General features: G+C 40.2%; 1 protein-coding gene across 1 annotated transcript; it reads left to right on the forward strand.

Annotated features, from left to right (window-relative positions):
* Nucleotides 1-3,241: 3,241 nt before the first annotated feature.
* MS4A3 (membrane spanning 4-domains A3) lies at nt 3,242-14,036 on the forward strand. Its single transcript, XM_032641210.1, is given in 3 exon segments — nt 3,242-4,118; nt 5,203-5,340; nt 13,834-14,036. Coding segments are annotated over 3 exon segments (456 nt in total). The 5' UTR covers nt 3,242-3,971; the 3' UTR covers nt 14,005-14,036.
* Nucleotides 14,037-19,791: the final 5,755 nt, after the last annotated feature.

Here is a 19,791-nt window from a genome sequence, read left to right on the forward strand (position 1 = left end):
GTTGCTGGGCCCCTGCTCACTTTATATTCGGTGCCCCAGACTTCACAATCCCCCTTCCCAAGCTGTCTCTCGGTTATGGCATCTGGCCTTCTTTCTCTTTCCTGTGACCAAGTCTCCACTTATGCTCCAGTTTCTAGAACTAGAACTTCGCCTAGTTTGCTGTGAACAGTCTTCTTTTTCTCATAGACTTTCCCAACCTGACATGCGGATCAGGGACTGAGCCCCAGTTCTAGGCCTCCCCCTCAGGTCCTGCCTGGGACCTCACTAAGGATTGCGGTTTGAATCTTCACCTGTTATCTCTTTCCTTACTCCCTGCCTCTTTCCTCTGATTTTTCCATCACCTATTTCAGGACCTTATTTATTTAGGATGACTGTACCATTTATCTTCTAAACAGCGACACTTCTGAAAGCGAAAGGAGGCGTAATTAAAGTCCCACTGGGGGAACAGGCCTGACTGTCACTTCACCTGACCCAGAACCTGAGTTTTGCACACAGCTTGACTGTTTACCGTGTGATGTTGGGAAAGCTGGTCAACATTTCTATGCCATACTTTTCTATATAAAATTGGGTTGACGGTTATACCTAGAAGAGCTAGGTGTTACGAGAAAGAAAGGAGTGAATACATGGGAAGCATTTAGAATGGTGCCTGGTACATAGTAATCATTAAATGCATTTAAACTACAATTTGCATCATCTTTATGTTGTTGGCGAATGCATTAGCCTTTCTAAGACTGTGTGAATTGAATGTGATAATGAACCTAACCGCCCTCCCTCCTCCAGACACGACTCTTATAATCCAACTTGGTCTCTTCTTACCGCGCAAATAACTACCTCCATTCCTCAACCCTTTCCCACCCACCTCCCCATATTTCCGCTTGTATTTCTTGTCCTAACGATGTATTAAGCAACATCTCAAAGCCAGAAGACAGTTACTCCTGACACCAGTTTCCTAATCAACACTCAACCTTTGGGAGAGCACAGTGGAATCGAGAGGCCGCAGAGCCAGATGTGGTTAGCACACTCTGTCTGCAGGCCACCGAGAAAACATTTTCAATGACTCCTCTAAGGCAAAGGTACATCAAGCCTGAGGCAAAAGAGGCTGCTGTCTTCCAGAAAAGACACCATAAGTGATCCTTACTGAGTGGCTCCTGCTTGCAACGAAATGGGTTTGAGAGGATAGAATTTGGCCAATGCCTGAAGCCTCCAAGATAAATCCTAGAGATTCTCTCTCCACAGAAAGCCCCCTTTCCTTATTGTCTGTCAAAGGTGCCACCCAGTGGGCCACTGAGAATGTCTGCAGACTTTTTTGTTTGGTTGTTGACTAGAGATTTGGAACATTTAGTATGAGGATGGCTTCCCCTTAGAATTTGATTGTTACTCTGATGCCAAAGTAAAAAAATGCTAGACATAATTACGTAGTTATTGCTTTGGAGAATGTGGGCATGGATACACAGACACACACCCCTTAGATATATTAAGTCCAAATGGCTGTACCCACATTTGGCTGCCAGCTCTAGTAATGAGGGATGGTCTTCATATACTTGAAGTGTCGGATTTGGTGAGTGAATTTCTGCACAAGCTCAGAGGGACAGAAATGATACTCAAGCCAGATTACAGTTTCTGATCTCTAGCTCCTCAAATTTCTGGCTGTGTGGCCTTGGGCAAGGTACTTAACTCTTCTGATGTTCGGCTTCCTTGTCTGTAAAATGGAAAGGATCATAACGGTAGCCCCTTTCATATGGATATTGTGAGAGGTAAATTGGTGAAAATGAGTAACACTTATAGAACAATGTCTGAAACACACTAAAAGCTAGATGGGTGAACTTGGCTGAGGGGTTCTTAGGAAACCCACACTTCTCTCATTTAAAAAAAAAAAAAAAAAAAAAAAAAAAGAAAGCTAGGGCTTCCCTGGTGGTGCAATGGTTGGGAGTCTGCCTGCCAATGAAGGGGACACGGGTTCGGGACCTGGTCTGGGAGGATCCCACATGCCACGGGGCAATTGGGCCCACGAGCCACAACTACTGAGCCTGCGTGTCTGGAGCCTGTGCTCCACAACAAGAGAGGCCACAACAGTGAGAGGCCCACACACCGCGATGAGGAGTGGCCCCTGCTTGCCTCGCACAGAGACGAAGACCCAACACAGCCAAAAATAAATAAATAAAAATAAATAAATTTATTAAAAAAAAAAAAGAAAGCTAAATTGACCAAATTGTAGAACACAGTTGATTTTACCTGGAGGCTGAAAATTCTCCTTGATATTTATGGTTATTTTAGAAAGTCAGACTAAATAATGTGGTTAGAATAAATAGATAACCAACAAGGACCTATTGTATAGCACAGGGAACTCTACTGAATATTTTGTAATAACCTATAAGGGAAAAGAATCTGAAAAAAATAGTTATATACGTGTATATAACTGACTCACTTTGCTGTTCACATGAAACTAACACAACATTGTAAATCAACTACATTTCAATTTAAAAAAAAAGTGCTTAGAATAGATTTTCTCCCTCCAGAACTGCTCTGGAGTTTCTCTGTATGAGGGGTTCCAATCCTTGCAAACATATTTTCTATTATCATCCATAAGACGTGACTACATCAGGTTGGACCAAAAGTTTATTTATTTATTTGACGTGTACTAACTGAGTGCCCACCACATGACAGACTGCCATTTCAACGCTGAGAAGACAGAGAGATACAGTTAAGTATCCAGTCAGTTGAGGCTCAGACTCATAAGTGTATGACAAGGGAAAATTCTGAGAGTATCTAAAAGGGGTGCTTCATCCAGACTTGGCCAGGACCAAAAAAGTCTTCCTTTATCAAAGTATGACATGTGGGCTGAGATTCAGGCCGGAAGAAGAGCAGAAATTATTCAGGTGGAGCTTGAGGGGAAATGTGTTTCAGGGAGATGGGAATAGTACTGATGAAGGTTCCAGACTTCTGAGAGTTTGGGAGGATTGAAAGAAAGAAAAGGCTGGACTGAGCTCTGAGCTAGGGAGTGGTGAGGAAAGAAGCTGGAGATAGAACCAAGTAATTCTCTGATGATGAAGGAGCAATGCTCCCCACATTACATACATTTTAGCATATTAGATATTCTCTCTAAAATATATACCTATTTCCCAAGGGATAGTTTTTGAGCCTGGGCTTTGCAATGTTAATATGAAATTAAAATTATTTCCATCTTACACATGTGAAAACTGAGATCCCCACTACTAGGTCATACAACTAGTAACTGGTCAGATTTGGATTTGCAACTGGCTTCTCCATGGTTCTTAAACTTTTTCCATTGTGCTGTATTGCTATCCAGAAAGGTATCTTCCATATACTACCATATAATATAATGACTTAAAAAATGTTGGACCTTAAAGAATATGTCTCAAGTAGAATCTGAACTCACGAGCTGTATAAGTTTGAGAAAGTTGCTCAAGCCGTCCATGCCTCAATTTTCTCATTTTTAAAATGGGAATAATAATATTGTGACATAAAGTTGTCGGAGGGATTAAATATGTTAATACAGAAATTAGACAGTGCTTGGCACATAGCAGTGAGTGAGTATTCAATAAATGATACCTATTATTATTACTAGAATGTGACTAAAGCTATCTTCCTCACATAAGAGATCACTGCTCAGTGAAACCATATATGTGGATGTCCAGGATTGAAGAGAGGCAGGGACTACATAATATATCCATGCATGTAAGAATGAAAAAGGAATGGCTTTTTACTGTTCCAAAGTTAAGCGCCATGCCCCGGCCTGTTATAATGGTCTGATGATGCCTGCTATTCCAAGATAAAATGGAATTGAACAGTGTAAAAACTCTGCACCTCTGCCCCATTGGTGGAGAGTCATTTTGATGTATAGACAAAATGGAACGCTTTTGTTGCACTCAAAAAACATTATTAGTTAGTAGTAAAAGGGAAAACATCAAACTCTTGGATTTCTTTTCTATGACAGCCATCAACAACCCCACATGGCCTCCCAAGAAGTTGACAGTGCAGAGCTCGGGGCAGCCTTGGCAGGTGGTGGCCCAGGAAGCCAGGTGGAACCAGAGGTGGTGAATAATTCTGCCTACTGGCCCATTAATTGATCATAAAATTACCAAGAGGGGGCTTCCCTGGTGGCTCAGTGGTTGAGAGTCCGCCGCCGATGCAGGGGATGGGGGTTCGTGCCCCGGTCCTGGAAGATCCCACATGCCGCGGAGCGGCTGGGCCCATGAGCCATGGCCGCTGAGCCTGCGTGTCCGGAGCCTGTGCTCCGCAACAGAAGAGGCCACAACAGTGAGAGGCCCGCGTACCACAAAAAAAATAATAATAATAATAACCAAGAAGAACCAAAAGCCCTCAGGGTAAGTCAGCCTCAGTTAAAAACTTGGCTTAAGATGGAAAAAAAGAAATATCATGTGGAAAACCTTGTTTATGCCCATAAGGGGGAACTTCTGAGTTCCTCATCACTGAATCAATAATGCTGTTCCTTTAAGAAAAGAGTGGGGAATATATTAGACCGGAGGAGTAGAAATGCAGAGGCATAATCTCATGGTGGGGGACATCCTATCAACACTGGAGAATGGTTTTCATCATATTATGGCCCCAAAGTATGCTGGGAAGACAGTTCCACCCAGTCTATGTTATCAGCCGTATCTCCTTCACTCTTCTGCCACTTTCTGAAAGGAGTCTGTGAGAATGAGCAGAAGTAGGAGGAAAGGGGAAGTTGAAATGTTGCCACTGGAATCGGTGGGATTCCAGGGAACAGAAACCTCCCAGAGTAGGCTTCTGCCCAGTTAATTTAGGCTTCATTTTTTTGACCATTTCAAGCACTGATATCTCCCTTCTGAGGAAAATTAAAATGATCTCTTCTCCAAATACCATATGATATCGCTTATGTGTAGAATCTAAAATATGACACAAATGAACTTATCTACGAAAGAGAAACAGACTCACAGACATAGAGAATAGATTTGTGGTTGCCAAGGGGGAGGGCGGTAGGGGCGGGTTGGATTGGGAGCTTGGGATTAGCAGATGCAAACTATTATATATAGAACGGATAAACAACAAGGTCCCACTGTATAACACAGGGAACTATATTCAACATCCTGTAATAAAACCATAAAGGCAAAGAAAAATAAATAAATAAATAAAATGGTCTCTTCTCAATGTACACTAGTATTGGACCATTTATGCATTCTCTTTTTTTGCTTCTTACAGGCTATCCAGATCCTGAATGGAGCAATAATTCTGTCTCTGGGTGTTTTTATGGGTTCCTTACAAAACTTGCCCCATCCATCCAATTACATATTTTTCTTGATCGCTTATACAGGCTATCAGATATGGAGCGCTATATCTGTGAGTATTCAAATTTCACTGACCGTAGGCAATTTCTTAGATACCACTACTAGAAATGTATTTTGGCAACTTTTCTCTCAAATTTTAGGGGTGGCTTGGTAAACGATTGTGAGACTTATGAATTAAAAACTAGAATGAAGTTCTGAGAGGGTCATGAACATGTAGAGAGTTCCATTTATCAAAATTAGAGTCATGGAACTAACAGCAGGTCAAAATAATAACTAGGAAATTAGTGGATATGGATACTGAACCAAGAGGGCGGAGGAGAATGACGTGCTCTCACTCCCTCTTGCGAGAAAACCAGAATCACAACTAGCTGCTGGACAATCATCGACAGGAGGACACTGCAACTCACCAAAAAAGATACCCCACATCCAAAGAGAAAGGAGAAGCCAAAATGAAATGGCAAGAGGGGCTCAATCACAGTAAAATCAAATCCCATAACTGCTGGGTGGGTGACTCACAGACTGGAGAACACTTATACCACAGAAGTCCACCCACTGGAGTGAAGGTTCTGAGCCCCACGTCAGGCTTCCCAACCTGGGGGTCCAGCAACGGGAGGAGGAATTCCTAGAGAATCAGACCTTGAAGGCTAGTGGTATTTAATTGCAGGATGTCGACAGGACTGGGGGAAACAGAGACTCCACTCTTGGAGGGCACACACAAAGTAGTGTGTGCATCGGGACCCAGGGGAAGGAGCAGTGACCCCATAGGAGACTGAACCAGACCTACCTGCTAGTGTTGGAGAGTCTCCTGCAGAGGCAGGGGGTGTATGTGGCTCACCGTGGGGACAAGGACACTGGCAGTAAAAGTTCTGGGAAGTACTCATGGCGTGAGCCTTCCCAGAGTCTGCCATTAGCCCCACCAAAGAGCCCAGGTAGGCTCCAGTGTTGGGTTGCCTCGGGCCAAACAACCAACAGGGAGGGAACCCAGCCCCGCCCATGAGCAGTCAAGTGGATTAAAGTTTTACTGAGCTCTGCCCACCAGAGCAACAGTCAGCTCTACTCACCACCAGTCCCTCCCATCAGGAAACTTGCACAAGTTTGCATTCTTAGAGAGCCACATCCACCAGAGGGCAGACAGCAGAAGCAAGAAGAACTACAATCCTGCAGCCTGTGGAACAAAAACCACATTCACAGAAAGACAGACAAGATGAAAAGGCAGAGGGCTATGTACCGGATGAAGGAACAAGATAAAACCCCAGAAAAACAACTAAATGAAGTGGAGATAGGCAACCTTCCAGAAAAAGAATTCAGAATAATGATAGTGTAGGTGATCCAGGACCTTGGAAAACGAATGGAGGCAAAGATTGAGAAGATGCAAGAAATGCTGAACAAAGACCTAGAAGAATTAAAGAACAAACAAACAGAGATGAACAATACAATAACGGAAATGAAAACTACACTAGAAGGAATCAATAGCAGAATAACTGAGGCAGAAGAACAGATAAGTGACCTGGAAGACAGAATGGTGGAATTCACTGCTGCAGAACAGAATAAAGAAAAAAGAAGGAAAAGAAATGAAGACAGTGTAAGAGACCTCTGGGGCAACATTAAACACAACATTTGCATTATAGGGGTCCCAGAAGGAGAAGAGAGAGAGAAAGGGCCCGAGAAAATATCTGAAGAGATTATAATCGAAAACTTCCCTAACATGGGAAAGGAAATAGCCACCCAAGTCCAGGAAGCACAGAGTCCCATACAGGATAAACCCAAGGAGAAACATGCCAAGACACATAGTAATCAAATTGGCAAAATTTAAAGATAAAGAAAAATTATTGAAAGCAGCAAGGGAAAAACGACAAATAACATACAAGGGAACTCCCATACGGTTAACAGCTGATTTCTCAGCAGAAACTCTACAAGCCAGAAGGGAGTGGCATGATATACTTAAAGTGATGAAAGGGAAGAACCTACAACCAACATTACTCTAACCCAGCAAGGATCTCATTCAGATTTGATGGAGAAATCAAAACCTTTACAGACAAGCAAAAGCTAAGAGAATTCATCACCACCAAACCAGCTCTACAACAAATGCTAAAGGAACTTCTCTAAGTGGGAAACACAAGAGAAGAAAGAGACCTAACAAAAACAAACCCAAAACAATTAAGAAAATGGCCATAGGAACATACATACTGATAATTACCTGAAATGTCAATGGATTAAATGCACAAAGCCAAAGACACAGGCTTGCTGAATGGATACAAGAAAAAGACCCATATGTATGTTGTCTACAAGAGACCCACTTCAGACCTAGGGACACATACAGACTGAAAGTGAGGGGATGGAAAAAGATATTCCATGCAAATGGAAATCAAAAGAAAACTGGAGTAGCAATACTCATATCAGATAAAATAGACTTTAAAATAAAGACTGTTACAAGAGACAAGGAAGGACACTACATAATGATCGAGGGATCGATCCAAGAAGAAGATATAACAATTATAAATATATATATATACCCAACATAGGAGCACCTCAATACATAAGGCAACTGCTAACAGCTCTAAAAGAGGAAATTGACAATAACACAATAATAGTGGGGGACTTTAACACCTCACTTACACCAATGGACATATCATCCAAACAGAAAATTAATAAGGAAACACAAGCTTTCAATGACACAGTAGACCAGATAGATGTAATTGATATTTATAGGACGTTCCATCCAAAAACAGAAGGTTACACTTTCTTCTCAAGTGCACACGGAACATTCTCCAGGATAGATCACATTTTGGGTCACAAATCAAGCCTTAGTAAATTTAAGAAAATTGAAATCATATCAAGCATCTTTTCTGACCACAATGCTATGAGATTAGAAATGAATTACAGGAAAAAGACGTAAAAAACACAAACACATGGAGGCTAAACAATACGTTACTAAGTAACCAAGAGATCACTGAAGAAATCAAAGAGGAAACCAAAAATACCTAGAGACAAATGACAATGAAAACACGAAGATCCAAAACCTATGGGTTGCAGCAAAAGCAGTTCTAAGAGGGAAGTCTATAGCTATGCAAGCCTACCTCAAGAAACAAGAAAAATCTCAAATAAACAATCTAACCTCACACTTAAAGGAACTAGAGAAAGAAGAACAAACAAAACCCAAAGTTAGCAGAAGGAAAGAAAACATGAAGATCAGAGCAGAAATTAATGAAAGAGAAACAAAGAAAACAATAGCAAAGATCAATAAAACTCAAGCTGGTTCTTTGAGAAGATATACAAAATTGATAATCCATTAGCCAGACTCATCAAGCAAAAGAGGGAGAGGACTCAAATCAATAAAGTTAGAAATGAAAAAGGAGAAGTTACAACAGACACCACAGAAATACAAAGCATCCTAAGAGACTACTACAAGCAACTCTATGCTGATAAAATGGACAACCTGGAAGAAATGGACAAATGCTTAGGAAGGTAAAACCTTCCAAGACTGAACCAGCAAGAAATAGAAAATATGAAGAGACCAATCACAAGTAAGGAAATTGAGATGAAAAATCTTCCAACAAACAAAAGTCCAGGACCAGACGGCTTCACAGGTGAATTCTATCAAACATTTAGAGAAGAGCTAACACCCATCTGTCTCAAACTCTTCTAAATAATTGCAGAGGAAGGAACACTCCCAAACTCATTGTATGAGGCCACCATCACCCTTATACCAAAACCAGACAAAGATACTACAAAAAAAGAAAATTACAGACCAATATCAGTGATGAATATAGATGTAAAAATCCTCAACAAAATACCAGCAAATACAATCCAACAACACATTAGAAGGATCACACACATCATCAAGTAGGATTTATCCCAGGAATGCAAGGATTCTTCAATATACACAAATCAGTCAATGTGATACATCATATTAACAAATTGAAGAAGAAAAACCATATGATCCTCTCAATAGATGCAGAAAAAGCTCTTGACAAAATTCAACACCCATTTATGATAAAAACTCTCCAGAAAGTGGGCATAGAGGGAACGTACCTCAACATAATAAAGGCAATATATGACAAACCCACAGCAAACATCATTCTCAATGGGGAAAAACTGAAAGCATTTCCTCTAAGATCAGGAACAAGACAAGGATGTCCACTCTCACCACTATTATTCAACATAGTTTTGGAAGTCCTAGCCATGGCAATCAGAGAAGAAAAAGAAATAAGAGGAATCCAAATCAGAAAAGAAGAATTAAAACTGTCACTGTTTGCAGAATACATGATGCTATACATAGAGAATCCTAAAGATGCCACCAGAAAACTACTAGAGCTAATCAATGAATTTGGTAAAGTTGCAGGATACAAAATTAATGCACAGGAAACTCTTCATTCCTATACACTAATGATGAAAAATCTGAAAGAGAAATTAAGGAAACACTCCCATTTACCATGGCAACACAAAGACTAAAGTACCTAAGAATAAACCTACCTAGGGAGACAAAAGACCTGTATGCAGAAAACTAAAAGACACTGATGAAAGAAATTAAAGATGATACCAACAGATGGAGAGATATACCATGTTCTCGGATTGGAAGAATCAATATTGTAAACATGACTATACTACCTAAAGCAATCCACAGATTCAATGCAATCCCTATCAAATTACCAATGGCATTTTTTACAGAACTAGAACAAAAAATCTTAAAATTTGTATGGAGACACAAAAAACCCTGAATAGCCAAAGCAGTCTTGAAGGAAATAAATGGAGCTGGAGGAATCAGACTCTGTGACTTCAGACTATACTACAAAGCTACAGTAATCAAGACAATATGGTACTGGCACAAAAACAGACATATAGATCAATGGAACAGGATAGAAAGCCCAGAGATAAACCCACGCACCTATGGTCAACTAATCTATGACAAAGGAGGCAAGGATATACAATGGAGAAAAGACAGTCTCTTCAGTAAGTGGTGATGGGAAAACTGGACAGCTGCATGTAAAAGAATGAAATTAGAACACTCCCTAACACCATACACAAAAATAAACTCAAAATGGATTAGAGACCTAAATGTAAGACTGGACACTATAAAACTCTTAGAGGAAGACATAAGAAGAACACTCTTTGACATAAATCACAGCAAGATCTTTTTTGATCCGCCTCCTAGAGTAATGGAAATAAAAACAAATATAAATAAATGGGACCTAATGAAACTTCAAAGCTTTTGCACAGCAAAGGAAACCATAAACAAGACGAAAAGACAACCTTCAGAATGGGAGAAAATATTCGCAAAGAAATCAACGGACAAAGAGTTAATCTCCAAAATATATAAACAGCTCATGCACCTCAATATGAAAAAAACAAACAACCCAATCCAAATATGGGCAGAAGACCTAAGTAGACATTTTCCAAAGAAGACATACAGATGGCCAAGAAGCACACGAAAAGCTGCTCAACATCACTAATTATTAGAGAAATGAAAATCAAAACTACAATGAGGTACCACCTCACAGCAGTTAGAACAGGCGTCATCAGAAAATCTACAAACAACAAATGCTGGAGAGGGTGTGGAGAAAAGGGAACCCTCTTGCACTGTTGGTGGGAATGTAAATTGATACAGCCACTATGGAGAACAGTATGGAGGTTCCTTAAAAAACTAAAAATAAAATTACCATCTGATCCAGCAATCCCACTACTGGGCATATACCCAGAGAAAACCATAATTCCAAAAGACATATGCACCCCAATGTTCATTGCAGCAGTATTTACAATAGCCAGGCCATGGAAGCAACCTACATGCCCATTGACAGACGAATGGATAAAGAAGATGTGGTACATATATACAATGGAATATTACTCAGCCATAGAAAGGAATGAAATTGGGTCATTTGTTGAGACGTGGATGGATCTAGAATATGGGTATTTATTATATGATAAATTATGCACACCCATATAAACCTGTAAAAGGCCAAGAACAAAACAAAATGAAAATCTTATACATTTATTCAAAATTTAGACTCATTTAAAATTTTATTTGTATAAAATGATGAGCAAAGTCAAGTATAATTTTGTGTTCTAGAATGCGAATTTGAAAAGGAAGTTTGTACAAGTACCGCTAGGTATCTGCTAACCAAGGAAAGATCAAGAAAAGATGGTTGAGACTTAACATTCCTTTATGTGCTTCACTTCCTATTTGTAAGCAGTTTATTGTTTCAGGAACCTTATCTGTCGTAGTTGGGAAAAAAACCCATAAAAACACTGGTAAGTGAAGTTCTTCTTTTTCTACGGTCATAGGAGTAGAAATAAGTCATCCATTAACAGTAAGAGAGTTGAGGTTGGTGAATCCAGCCGAGACCCTGAGTGTCACTTAATGTGCAAGAAAGTTAATTTTCTTTTCTTAAGGCATTCAGGTGGTAGATCATCAGAAAATCATATAGATTGTGAATCTGGGATGATTACTACGACTATCTGATGAATCTGAAGCTTAGAAAAAGGCTTTTTGATATTTGTGTGTTCTTAAAGTTAACAAATTCTAATGATTTTCAGGGGGCACTCTCCTGCCATTAGTTTCACAGCTGAAAGCTAAGTAGTCTATATTTTTAGTGCTCATTAAACACTTAGTAAGTCTCTATTATGTGTTCCCACTCAAGCACCTGCCCATTTATACTACTTTTCTAGCCCATTCACATTTCTACTCTATCCTCAAATGCCAATGCCTTTTTTCTCATCTCTACTCTGTGTAGATTCCCTTGCTTCCTATTCCGAGAAACTCAAGCCATTGGAGGAGATATTTCAGACCCCCACTATAACTACTTCATGGGTCAGATCTGTACCGATATATTTTTTTTCATTCTAACCTCTTACCGTAGGTGATTCCTCTATGATTTTCTTCAAACCAGCACCCCTTCTGGAATGCTAGATTCTGTTTCTTTTTCTCCATGCAAGTGCATCACTCCAATTCTCTTCCTACTAGATCTTTTTAATCAGCCCATAAGCATCCAATAACTGCTAAGAAAAAAAAAATCTTGACCTTATTTTCTGCTGCAAGCTACAGTCACAATTCATCTTCCCTCCTGTAGCTAAACTCCTTAAAGGAATGCTCTACACTCTGTCTCCAATTCCTATCTACCCAGTTTCAACTAAACCCACTGCAATAAGGCTTCATTTTCTTCCCTATCACACTTCTGTAACTGCTCCCTTTAAGATCGCTGAACACTTCCACGTTGGTAACACAGAGCTCAATTCTCAGTCTTCATCTAACTGACCCGTTAGCAGTACTGGTCTCACGCTCCTCCTTCCAATAATTTCTTCACTTGGATTCCAGGAAAACTTGATTAGCTGCTTTTCCTCCTGTCTTCTTCTTTCCTCCCTCTCAATCTCCTTTCCGAGATCCTTTTCTTCTCTCCAACACTTTAATGTTGGGGCACCCCAAAGCTCCGTTCTTTGTCACCTCCTCTCTTCACTCCTCTGGTGATGTCATCCACTCTCATGGCTGTGACTGGCATCTACATGCCCACAACCCTGAAATAAACACTTCCAGCCTACATCTCTCTGCTGAACGTCAGACTGGCACACCTAATTGCTTAGAGTCCTAAAAAGTTCAAAACTCAACCCCTAATCTACCTCCTCAAACCATCTCCATCCACTGTCCTCATGTCAGCTGATGGGAACCCCATCCTTCCACATTGCCAGGCCTCAAACCTTAGAATTGGCTTAGGTTCTTCTTCCTTTGACAATCTTGAATCCAGTTTGTCAGCCAATCCTGTTGGCCCTACATTCGACGTATATCTGAGTTTGACATTTTCTCATCTTTCTACTGATAACACCTCATCTAATCTCCACCACCTCTCTTAACTGGGCTCCTTGCTTCTACCCTCGGCCCTCTCTAACTAGACTCTCTTGAGATATCAGTGTTCCCTTTAAAATAGAAATCAAATTGTGTTGCCACTTTGCTCAAAATCCTCTAGCTCTATGTTTTCCTTGGAGTAAGAACAGAAGTCCGTTGTGTGACCTGTGGGCTTTATGTGATCTGGCCCTCTGTTCACTTTCCACCTTCATTTTCTAATGCTCTTTGTTTTGGTCACTCCCCTCCAACACCCTACCCCCTTGCTTCCCTGGACCATACCTGGAACACTCTGGCCTCAGGCCTTTGAACTGACTGCAAGGACATGCCCCCCAGATGTCCTGGGGGGACTAACTCCCTCAGCTCCTTAACGCCTCTCCCCAGGGGTCATTTCTATTTAACATCACAAACTCCACTCCTCTCTCTGGATTTCCTGGTCCTCCTTACTTCCCTCTATTATCCCATAGCACTTAATCACTTTTAAAAATGCTATATAATTTATCTATTAGTATGCGTAATTGTCTTCTTTGTCTTTGCTACTAGAACGTAAACTCCATGAGGGTGGGGAGTCTTTGTTTACTGATGTTTTTCCAGGACCAACCTAGGTTATAGCTGGGTGTGTAAACCACTTTCAATGGCTATTTATTTAAATGACTGCAACCAAAGGAATGAAGTATGTGCTGCCTATATTAATGGAAATTTCTGTTTCTTTTTTAGATGGAAAGCAATTTTAGGGTGAACATCGCCAGTGCTACTATTGCACTAGTTGGACTTGTTTTTCTCTCAATAAATTTATTCGCTAATGACCCATTACTCAAGGATTGTCAGTCTTCTCAGCCACAGGACTTATGCATTTACAAAGAAGCTTCCTCAAGTGTATGCCTTTAAAAATTAGAGAAAGCCCACTCACAGCAGCGAAGACCCAATGCAGCCAAAAATAAATAAATAAAATAAATAAATTTTTAAAAATTATGTGTAATTATAAAATATTTCGACAATCTAAAATGTAGAGAAAATATACATCAGGTACCATGCTGCCTTCACTTGAATCTTGGTTCTGCCACTTAGTAGCCCTGTAATGAAGGGACAAATTAGATAACCTCGTTGTGTTTCAATTTTCTCATCACTGAAATGAGGATAGTGGTAGTATCAGTCTTAAAGGGTTGGTGTAAGGATTACGTAAATTAATATTTGATAAGCAATTAAAACTGCATATTATGTACTACTACTGTTACATTCTCCAGAGAGATTACATTTTTTAAAAATTTTATTCACATCTTGCATAATGAAACTAACTTGAGAGATTTACAATTTTCTGCGTGGTCTGGGATTTTCAAATAGTGACTCGTTGAAGTTTTGAATGGCTTCACTTTTGAATTTATTTGAGTATGGTATTTTAAAAGGGAAGTTCTTTAATAACCTTTTCAAAGTATTTTTTGTTCATGTTTAGGTGTTCTCCCTCTTCTGTGGTCAACTGAGAAATTAATATTTTCCTCCAAATTTGTCCATTTTCCCCCTGATGATTTATGAACTGTTATTTACTGACTTACTCCTAATCCTCCTGTTTGCTGATACTACTCATGCGAGTTTGTGTCCTCACATTTTTTTTTTTTTTTTTTTTTTGCGGTACGCGGGCCTCTCACTGCTGTGGCCTCTCCCGTTGCGGAGCACAGGCTCCGGACGCGCAGGCTCAGCGGCCATGGCTCATGGGCCCAGCCGCTCCGCGGCATGTGGGATCTTCCCGGACCGGGGCACGAACCCGTGTCCCCTGCATCGGCAGGCGGACTCTCAACCACTGCGCCACCAGGGAAGCCCTAAAACTCCAATTTTTAAAATGATTATTTTATAGGTTGCAATGTGCTTCTACTTATCTTTTCTTCATTGAGTCTTACCAAAGTCCTTCTGTCAAGCCCAGGTTTTATCTTGGGTAGGCTGGGGACAGGGAAGCAGTAGAGTGTGGTTTAGAATAGTTGGAATCCTGAAATCAATATTTTGACATTGCTTAGGGAGGGGATATTTTAGAAATATCTCAGAAAGAAAAAGAAATATATTACTCATAATCTGATTGTGACAAAAATGTAAGAGCTAAAAAACAATAGAGGAAAAATAAAATCAGAGAATGCTAAAGGGAGCAACTGGAACGCTTAAGGGTCACTGAGAGAGACAGAGAATGATGCCTTGATATTTAAAAAATATAACATTTTTTATTGCTCTTTGAATGTTCCTGGTGAACCTTTCTCCAAAGAGAATCCTCTGAAAAATCTCTATGAAGACCTATTGTCTCTGATGAATTAGCAGTTTGAGAAGACCTTGGAGTTTACAATCTGTAATTTGTGTACTGAGTCCAGGCATTTTCCTCCAAGTTTACCAGTAAGCTGGGGACATGGGAGAAGTGATTGATTGATCCATGTTTGGTTATCACTCATTCATTAACTCATTCAATAAATATAGTGTTCCTACCATGTGCTTTGTCATTGTGCTAAAAATTCAGAAATAAAATTGTAAGTTGTAGAATTATTTTGTTCCTATTTTCATTGAACGATAATGCATTTAGTCAAGTGTTTAAAATAAAACCCCAACCAAATAAGGGGTTATGTAAATGGCAACAATTTGATACTGATTAAAGAAGAATTTGAGTCATTAATTTAGGCATTTGCCTCAGAATGAATTGTCTCAACCATATCTGATTCAGAGGATATTTAGATGAGACTTTGGACTTAGTCCTGAAACAAATTAAGGCTATTGGGATGGACGGGTATATTCTGTATGCAAGGAGAACATGGAAAAGGCAAATTCTGGATGCCTGCCATCTCCCTAATAAGATGTTCACAAAGATTAAACAAAAGTTTATGAGGAACTTATCCAAAAAGAAAACATGGGAATTTTTTCCCAATTGTTTCTTTTAAAAATTAAATTAAGAAATAAATTTATTTTTTTAAAGTTTTAAATATTTTATAAAAATTTTAAAGGTTACTTACAGTTATTACAAAATATTGGCTGTATTTCCCATGCTGTACAATACATTCTTGAGCCTGTCTTACACCCAATAGTTTGTACCTTTCACTCTCCCCCCACTGCATTGCCCCCCTCCCCATACTGGTAACCACTAGTTTGTTGTCTATATCTGTGTCTGCTTCTTTTTTGTTTTATTCACTAATTTGTTGTAGTTTTTAGATTCCACATATAAGTGGTATCATACAGTATTTGTCTTTGTCTGACTTATTTCACTGCCATGGGAACATTTTTTAAAACAAAGCACATGGCTCTCTAGTCTGAAAATGGTTACTGGCTATCCAGTAAGATTAATGCATAAGATTTACAGTAAATCTTAACATTAGGTATGTCTTACCTCTATGGATTAAAAGGCATTATAAAAGTTTTCAGAGAGAAAATGCATGGCACATACAAATATCTGGAATTAAAAATTAGGGTGAAATTCTCAAAATGAAATCTAGATGCTGGAAGAAAACGGAGTGAATGATTCTGGGTCAAAAACATTTTCTGGTTCAAACTCTATATGTCTTTAGAATTCAATTAAGTCTAAGGGTATTAAAGAAAGGAAATGTTCAGGCCAACAAAGACTCAAAAATACCACCCAGGGCTTCCCTGGTGGTGCAGTGGTTGAGAGTCCGCCTGCCGATGCAGGGGACACGGATTCGTGCCCCGGTCCGGGAAGATCCCACATGCCGCGGAGCGGCTAGGCCCGTGAGCCATGGCTGCTGAGCCTGTGCGTCCAGAGCCTGTGCTCCACAACGGGAGAGGCCACAACAGTGAGAGGCCCGCATACCGCAAAAAAAAAAAAAACAAAAAAAAAACAAAAACAAAAAAAACACCCAGATACTGTTTCTCAGCATGTGACCAGGGAATATATTCTATCAACATGCAATAGCCTACTAAGAAAGAGTAAAAGGTGATATGGAGCAGGACCCTGTGGGGCTTCTGAGCACACAAGCCTTTCCGTGTCCCCCATTTCTTTGATTAGGAAATAGACTTCCTTCAGCCTCCAAGACCTTCCCTGAGTTCCAGCTGGGCAGGTTCAAACAGTTGTTAATTAGAAGGGAGGGGGATGCAGGACAAGGGAGCAGTCAAGAGAAACAACAGTGCAGCCTTGGGGCAGGGTCCTGATTCCCCTCAAGGGATACACACACGACAATATCTTTGAGCTGTTTGGCAGATACTGAAACGCCCACTAGGTGGCAGAAGTAAACAGTGTGCTGCCCACTAGCTCGGAGACCCCAGATGGGTTGGAACCAGAAGGATGATGACGTTGACTCCCGCTTACCTCCCCACCATCCAATCAGAAGAATGTCCACAGGCTGATCACACCCTCTTTGAACCATTACGATAAAACTCCTCACTACCCCCCTCCAGGTTGGAACACACAGTTTTGAGGGCATTAGCCTGCTGTTGCCTCCTTTGCCTGGCAAAGCAATAAAGCTGTTCTTTGCTACTTCACCCAAAACTCTGTCTCCGAGATTTAATTCCGTGTCGGGGTACAGAGGCTGGATTTGGCTTCAAAGGTGGGGCCAGGAAATAGGAAATCCGGTATAAAACAGGGCAATGGGAAGTCCTAGGATCATTCCTGAGTGGCATGTTTACTGGCAACCAGTCCAGATTGAAGCATGAGGTGACACAGGGGACTCCAGGAAAAGAAACATGTGATACATCACTCTCCAGGGTTAGCAAAATGAGGACTGATAGGCACTTTATGCAACATGTGTAAGGTATTAGGAGATGAACTTATGTCTAGAAAATAAGCCAATAAAGAACAGGAAGTCACTAAAAGTTGTGAAATAATACTGAAAATAGTAAAACTGAATTTGAACAAACATTCAGATATAATTATGTTACAAGGATAGGTAGAAAGGAAGAATGGGTTTAAGAAAGCAAACATGCTAATGATCCGTAATAAAGAATAGAACAGTTGATGTCCACGCCTTGTCTATGATGCTAGAGGTCTCATAATTTTCCTCTCTGAGCAGATGTTCTTCGTCACAAGTGGACAAACACAGTTCACACCTATAATTTTCCTTGTTGAAAAGTGTCATTTTGGAGAATAGAAGGAGTGTGAGCTAATAAAGAATTAACATGTGCTGGACCTTGGCAGTTAAGTGGCCTAGAGGCTGAGACAGCAGTTAAACTCCAATTTTAGAAAGAGATCAAAAAGATTTTAAGCCCTTGGATAGTCTACATAAATATTTCCGAAGTCATATAAATGAAGAGACAGAGGTTTTCTCTTCAAGTTTGAACTCAGCTCTAGGCCTTTTAGAAACACTCATCTTGTTTCATAAACAGTGTTTTCTCATTTCCTTCATTTTAATAACCACGTTTCCCATGGAACATTGGGAGCTTGTATCAGTCTCAGCCTCTCTCACCTGTGAACCATATTTATTGAAGCCATACTTGGCTCTGGGATGTAGAAATGAGAGAGAGAGAGGGGGGTGGGGACTGGAATTCCTTTGGGAGTATCAGAAAATAGCTCGAAGACATAGCAACTTACAATTTGCAACATGTAAATTCGTGCATGTTTAAGTGAACTGAGCATTCAGTTTGAGAAAACAATTGTTCAGATGGGATCTCAAAGCAAATTTCTTTTGCGTTTGGGGAAGTAAACCCAGTGTATATCTGAGAGAAGAAACTTTGCTTGTGAAAGAGGAAGCCAGATGATGACTGGGTGAAAAGCATGGACAGATGTGCTGCCAACAAGAGGAAATATAAGCTGTAGGAGGGAAGTGTTAGGGCCATTATCTCTTCCTTTCAGTCAGAGGCATGGTTAAAACTCATCTTGATAATATTGCCCCCACCAAAAAAAAAAAAAGACATTTTGTCATAGGCTTCAAAGCTTACTATTGTGAAAGATGAAAGAGTATGTCTATAAGGACCAAAAGTGAGGGCACAGAGATGATAAGCATCTCAGAAGGGGGTAAGAAGAAGATGCTGGTGAAAACTGAGATATGAAACAAGTTGAAGATCACGAGATACATCTCAGTTACAGATTTGCATGCTGCAAGTTTCTGTTGAAAATTCTCACAAAATAGCATTGTGTCCAAAGACCATCCTCAATGTTCCCTGTCTACAACTCAAGTTTAATTTCTAATTATTCTCTGCAAACATAATGAACTATTATAGACTACTCCCAGAAAACACCACAAACAGGCATTTTTTCAGGCCCTGTTTTAGCAGATGTGGTGTTAATTCCACTGAGGGAGAGGCAAATGAACGAAAACTCCTGAGGTTACCATTTGAAGTCTTGGCTGAAATGTGAACTTTCTCTGGGAATCTCTTACTTGACTTCTACATACCCTCTAAGAGGTAGAACTGTACATCCTCCTGTGTGTTCCAGCAGCCTCCGACATGCTGGTAATATATTATTTATCTTTGTTCTACTCTGCCAGATAGTGAGCCAGACAAAGGCGGGGACCATGGTGTTCATCTCCGCATGCTCAGTGACAAGAGCAGTGCCTGACATGGAGCATTAAGTCCCTTTTGGGACTTAATGTGTAAGTGAATGAGTTTCATTAACTCCAACAACATACTGGTCAGGTCCACCGATTCTGGAAGACACAGTGGGAGGATGGCATGTGGGTTAATACATTTTTGTTATGAAAGGTGCGCTAATGTATCTTTTAGTGTCCCCTGTTCACACAAACATCTTAAGTTTCTTGGAGAAAGAGA

Source organism: Phocoena sinus, chromosome 8 (assembly GCF_008692025.1).
Source record: "Phocoena sinus isolate mPhoSin1 chromosome 8, mPhoSin1.pri, whole genome shotgun sequence".
In the NCBI taxonomy this organism is placed as follows: domain Eukaryota; kingdom Metazoa; phylum Chordata; class Mammalia; order Artiodactyla; family Phocoenidae; genus Phocoena; species Phocoena sinus.